Source organism: Lolium perenne, chromosome 2 (assembly GCF_019359855.2).
Source record: "Lolium perenne isolate Kyuss_39 chromosome 2, Kyuss_2.0, whole genome shotgun sequence".
Taxonomy (NCBI): domain Eukaryota; kingdom Viridiplantae; phylum Streptophyta; class Magnoliopsida; order Poales; family Poaceae; genus Lolium; species Lolium perenne.
In genome coordinates this window covers 95,021,451-95,027,406 of record NC_067245.2, presented here as the reverse complement: position 1 = coordinate 95,027,406, position 5,956 = coordinate 95,021,451, and the positions used below count along the sequence as shown (strand labels likewise).

The following is a 5,956-nucleotide window of genomic DNA, read 5'->3' as shown; positions in this document are numbered from 1 at the left end:
ATGTAATTGTGTATTCCACTTGAATGGAACCATGACATTTTATTCCACTTCATCTCAAAACCATGCTTTATCCAATTTTGGTTATAAAAGAACGAGGAAGGGGGAAGGAGGAGTGTATTCGGCTCGCTCCATTGTCTATAGGGTCTGTTCGGTTTCAGAACCGAATGGAACGAAATGGAATCAAGTCATTCCTTAGGACGATTCCTGCATTCGTTTCTGGGATGGAACGGAACCAATGCGTTCCTCAAAAGGGAATATTCGCTGTAGATCCGGAACGAGCCCGTCCGGCCGAATCGGTCGAACGAAGTGGAACACGCTCTGTCATCGGGCAAATCCCTTCTTCCCCGCTTATCTCTCTCCCCTCGACCTCCCCTCTCTCCCCTCGACCGGAACGAGGCGGACGGCGGACGAGCATTGCGCGGAGACGGCCTCCCCTCTCTCCCCTCGATCGGCTCGAGGCGGACGGAGCAGCGCGGCCGCGCCAGGCGAGCAACACCGGCGGATGGAGCAGCGCGGCGGCCGGTCAGATAAAGGTAGAGCGTGGCGGCGGTGATCGGGGCAGGCACGGACGGGATGGAGAAGGGAGGCCCTCCGTGCTCGCAGCGCGGCGAGGTCCCCCTCATCCAGGTCATGATGGAGACGAAGCAATTCCACTAAATTAGGCCAATTATTGCTAATCCCTTTAAATTAGGCTAATTATTTGCATGTTTAGATTAATTACATTTGGTTCCATTCTATGCTTTCTCAAATCAACCCAACATGAGGATGGATGAAATGGGATGGGATGGAATGGAATGGAACGGAACGGAACCATTCCATTCCATTCCACCTCGTCCCAAAAACGAACACATCCTATAGTCATCGCTAGAGGGTCTAAGAGCATCCCCAGTCGCGTCCCCAAAGCGTCCCCCAAACCGCGTCGGATTGAGCGTTTGGGGGACGTGTTTCGTTCGTGCCGCGTTTGGGGAACGTCGCTCCCCAGCCGCATCCCCAAACGTTGCCCCCAGACATTAAAATACTCTTTTTTGCATTTTTATTTCAATAAAGAGAATTAATATTCCACAAACTAATACATAATTGGGAACGTGGTTACACGAAGACATAATTTGGAACATGGTTTTCCACAAACTAATACATAGTTTGAACCATGGTGGACACAAATATAAAATATTGCAAAAAAACTAAACCTAACTAGGCCGTGCATCGAAGGTTTCATGTGTTCGCTGCTAAGAAAGAACACTCGAGGGCACACCCAGTCACCCAAACTGGAAAATCCAGCGGGAGATGATGCCCTTGTTGGTTCTACCGATGACGAACAGACAGAAATCTCCGCGCACGTATTCGCTGCGAAGAAACAACACTCTTCATCAGTCGTCCTCCTCGTCAGTGTTGTCGCCGTGGTAGTCCCGACGGTAGTGTGTCTTGTCGAAGACCTTGACGCTCACGTCCCTATCGCCAAAGTAGGAGAATAGGAGGATGAAGCCGGCTTCGAGGCTGTGGTGGCGCGCGAACTTCTCCTAACCGATGTGGAGGTACATCATGTCGCACGCGTCGTAGATCACGTCGATGATCCACCGGTAGTATCCGCACGAAGCCTCCCGCAGATGCATCGTGCCCGGGCGGTCGTCGCCGGCGACGTACTCGGCGAAGGAGTCCGGCAGCCTCTGGATGCCGCGTGGGTCGCCATTGAGAACGAGGACGAACTCGAACAACACGCCCGCCTCCACGTCCATCTCCAACGATGAAGACGACGGTGTGGCAGGCGACGGCGAGTGTGCAGCTCTGCCGCGGCCACGACCACGACCGCGAGCTCGGCCTCCGCCTCTCCCAGCCATGGCGTCGACTCTTGTTGAGATGGTGGCGGCTAGGATTGGGGAGAGAGGCCCTAGGGTTTGTGTGTGAGAGGGACGATGAGAGGCGGCCCTTTTTATAGGCCGGAGGGAGGCGGGGGAGCTGTGGCGCTCATTAACGCCGGCACGCAGAGCTAGGCGCGACGAGACGCGTCTCTGCGCCTCTGCGGGAACTGCACCGTCGCTGCGCGCCAATAAGTTCCTTCGCGAGGTAGGCGACGGTTAGGTTAAAATTTATTGTGCCGGTGACGGGTCGGGCCCGCGTCGCTTCGCCTCGGTTTTCGTTGTGTCCGGCGTCCCCGGTGCGTCCCCTGTGGGGCGGGGACGGGCTCGGGGCGACGGACAAAAACCGGGTTTGAGAGACGCGGCTGAAAGCGTTTTTTTGTTCAGCGAATAGCTTTGGGGACGCTTTGGGGACGTGCCTGGAGATGCTCTAAGGACCTAATTATAACTTATATTAATTTATGGCTCTCTGCACTACTATTAATAATTATTAATAAACCGCCGGACCTTTTTGCAAACAAAAGTTTCACCCTCAATTCCAAGATTATTCAACATGCAAATACCCCCTTGACGGTACACTAATTTTCTTTCCTAGATAAGCCGGCCCACACAAAACGTGTTCACACGCACATGACAAGAGACAAATGAAGAGAGGGAAGAAGGAGACAGGCAATAAATTGGGTGCGGTAATATAGGTTGCAGTCTTCAAGGCACACAGAGCATTCGGTGTGACTCCTTATCGGATTCTCCTCACCCTTTCTCTTGTGTTCTTCAATTCAGTTCTTCCCAGAAGCTGTCGGCCCCAGTTCGCTTCTCTTCCCTACTACCTCCACCTATCCCTCTCTCCTGGTCTGCGAAAGATTTTCAAGCGGTTCCAGATTCCGAGAGCTGGTAGGTATGCCACAGCCTCCTATTCTACGTCTTGTTGCGTTGTGTGATCTGTTGATTGGCCGTAGTGTTGCGGAGTAAAAGATTTGACGCGAAATTGTTCATGGGAGCTCCTTTCTGGATCCGAAGGTCCTGGCCCTGCTATTTTCCCCTCTGACAATTTCTTCTTGCAATGGTTTTGGTTGATTGATTCAATTTCTCTGAAATCTGTATTGGATTGTGAGTCTTTGTAGTTGCAAGCGTTTTCTTCTTGGTTCTTCTTTCAAATCTTCTGTTGCGTGTAGACCTAGTCCATTTTTGCTTCATTTTCGCCTGGACCTGCAAGATTGTGCTATGCAGCGACCAAATCTGTCGGCAATTCAAACTTGTCCTACATGCCGGAATGGAAATGCGAGCTCCTGTCCAGAGCTGCTCGTCTGTTGCTTCCTTTCCAGGAAATATGTTCCAGTTTTGGGTTCTAGTTCTTGTTTCTTCCGTCCCAGTAGTATTTCCTTAGATAAATGAGTTTGGTCGGCGCTGCCACATGATTTGGTGCCGCATTTGATTTATCCATTCTAGACCAAGAAGGAATCCAAGAAGCAGGCGGCAGAAGGGAGTAGTAGGTTCTTTACTTCGCCCAGTTGGCATCCCATCAATTGATGCTTGATGCCATTTGCTTCTTCTTGCTGCTGTTTGGTGGTAAATCATTACTTATTAGTACACTACTTTTCTCTGCAATGAGATAAGAAGGAACAGAGCAACGTGGCCCACATGCTTTTTGTAATGTAAAGGTAGAATTTAGGGGAGATCTAAACATTTTTGTCCAAGAATTAGACCTACGTGATATACTATGGTCTAAAGGTAGCATCAGTAGATGCACCGAGGAAATTAAGGCGGAAAAGATGGAATAGAAAGCACAGGGAAAAAGGGATAGAAATGTTTGAGAGTAGTGCATCTTTACAACCCAACTGTTGGTCAAATTGTCCTCAGAAGACCCTCATTTAGAGCTTAGATCAACACAGATGGCACATCCTTTTCGACACCATCTGCCTGTAACTCCTATTATAATATGAGCAAAACTGTAGAGCATATTGAGATTTGTTAATGCTCGTAGTATTGTTTGTCAACAATGCATTGATTATAGCAACAAGGTGGTTAGCCATTCGCTTCTGTCTTCTGGTAATCATGCAATATACTACTCTCTCCGTCCTAAAAAGGTTGACTCAGCTTTGATTAAATTCGGATATATCTATACACTAAATAGTGTCTAGATACATTCAAATTTAGACAAATTTGTGACATCTTTTTTTTTTAGGATGAAGGGAGTATAATTTTAGAATGTTGGTACTTAGTTGCATAATGTGATACAACGTTGTGCGTTTTCAGCACAGAAATACTTCATCTGTCCATAAAAAGAATGACTCAACTTTTTCAAAATTTAGATGTATCTATATATAGTAAATCGGGTCTAGATACATCCAAATTTTGACAAATTTGAGACATCTTTTTATCGATGGAGGGAGTATATCAGTTTTGTTTGGAATGTGGTGTCGCCCTTGATCACATATACATTTTTTGCGAGACAATCATGTTTGCAGATGAATATTAGTGCCCATCATATTCTATTGGAACTAGGGTACGATTTTTGTGTTGATGTAAATAATGTTTGAATCAGGGAATGATTCCGTTATATTTTTTTGCCAATAAAATCATTTTTTGAACTAGAGCCAATTGATCAAAACTATCAGATATATGTAATAATTATTGAATTAGGGAAACAAACTGGATGGATTTGTTGTGTATATATCATAGGAAGAGAAATGATTTGATGCCATGCATGTTACCCTAGTGGTTTAATCATTGCAGTCCTATCCTTCTCCATGTTTTCTCAAATGTCAATCATGTTGGCTAGTGTCATGGTGAAAACACCATCATATTTATTCTACTTGTCATGCAACTTTTCCCCTGCCTTTTCACCTTTGCTGTACACTGCATGTTTCTCTAGCCAGTACATCCCATACAATTGCTGGTTAGCTACGTCATGTGTTGCAAAAACCTAACTAGTTGCTACTCTTTTCTCACATTTTTTTTCTTAAACAGATCATGCCTTGCGCTACCGAGCTTGTCAATGGTGAGGGCGGCGCGATCAAAGTGGGCACAACCGGCACCATCGGTTCACTCATGATAAGAGAACTGGAGTCCATCAAAGTCACACCCCAAGGAGCTACTACCCCACGTCTGAGACGCCAAAGTAACCCGGTTTCGGTTCCCTGTGGAGCTAGCCCTCGGAAGACCATCCTAAGGAAGAGCTCATCCAATGTCGCATGCAGCAGCAGTAGCAGCAACAACGGCAGAACCGATCGTGTGAGTGCTGATGAAGCCAGCAAGGCAAGAAGGAGCTCTCAACGGAACAAGTCCCACTCTCCAATGCTGCACTCAGATGGTGTGCTAGCTGACAGAAGCCCGAACGTCGAGAAGGCGAAGAAGAAAGGAAATTTTCATGTTGTTGAGGTGGTTGATGTTAGGTGCAGTAACCCGATGAGCAGCCGTCTCCGTAAGCTTGGGTTCTCTAAGCTGTCGGAGACCTTTGCCTAGCCACGACGGAACTGAACTTAAAGCTTCTGGTGCCCTTTCCTGGAGGTCATCTTGGGTTCTTGCAAGGCTTTGGAGGGCATCATACCCTGCGATGTTTGGTGAGCCAATCATCCACCTGACTGCATCTTTGTATGTCACGATCTGGTTTAGGTAAGACTTCCTTACTAGTTCTCTCCATGGAAACTGCTTTTGTGCTCATATGTATGAAACGTTAATTCATGAAAAGCATTTCCCATCAGAAGCTAGATGTCGATGGATGATATAATGTAATGATGCGTTAGTGTTTCTTTTTTCCATCGCTGACCTGGCTTGTTTGGCGCCACCATTCTCGACCAAACGCTTGGATTTGGCAACAAGTCAGTGAGAGTTGTCTTTCCATCTTGGAATGCAAATTTAATGGAATACCTTGCACTTCTGAAATAACATATGAGATTCCTAGACTCTTAAACTAAGTTGTTGTCTTCGGTCAGCTAAACACACCAAATAACTTGGATGGGTTTGATCTGTCCGTGGTTAAATCTAATGATCATCTAGATTTGCAGTTTCGTGTTTCAAAAAATAAGTGAGAACATTGCAGCTTCTGTCAATTTATTAGCTTCCATGCAGATATGACCCCACTCACCCACTGGCCACTGCTGCAT

The 5,956-nt window shown here is 46.9% G+C and overlaps 1 protein-coding gene across 3 annotated transcripts; it reads left to right on the top strand.

Moving 5' to 3' along the window:
- Window positions 1-2,490: 2,490 nt before the first annotated feature.
- LOC127333294 (uncharacterized) lies at window positions 2,491-5,740 on the top strand. Of its 3 annotated transcripts, none has more exons than XM_051359675.2 (2): window positions 2,491-2,744; window positions 4,821-5,740. In XM_051359675.2, exon 2 carries the CDS (start codon window positions 4,824-4,826, stop codon window positions 5,313-5,315), a length of 492 nt encoding a protein of 163 aa, XP_051215635.1. In that variant the 5' UTR covers window positions 2,491-2,744; window positions 4,821-4,823; the 3' UTR covers window positions 5,316-5,740. The 3 variants fall into 3 exon arrangements, with proteins under 3 accessions (XP_051215635.1, XP_051215634.1, XP_071682237.1); XM_051359674.2 differs by having other exon boundaries at window positions 2,491-2,748; XM_071826136.1 differs by lacking the exon at window positions 2,491-2,744 and adding an exon at window positions 2,846-2,870.
- Window positions 5,741-5,956: the final 216 nt, after the last annotated feature.

Coding starts and splice junctions, on each gene's coding strand:
- LOC127333294 (XM_051359675.2), top strand. CDS start 4,824: ATGCCTTGCGCTACCGAGCTTGTCAATGGTGAGGGCGGCGCGATCAAA.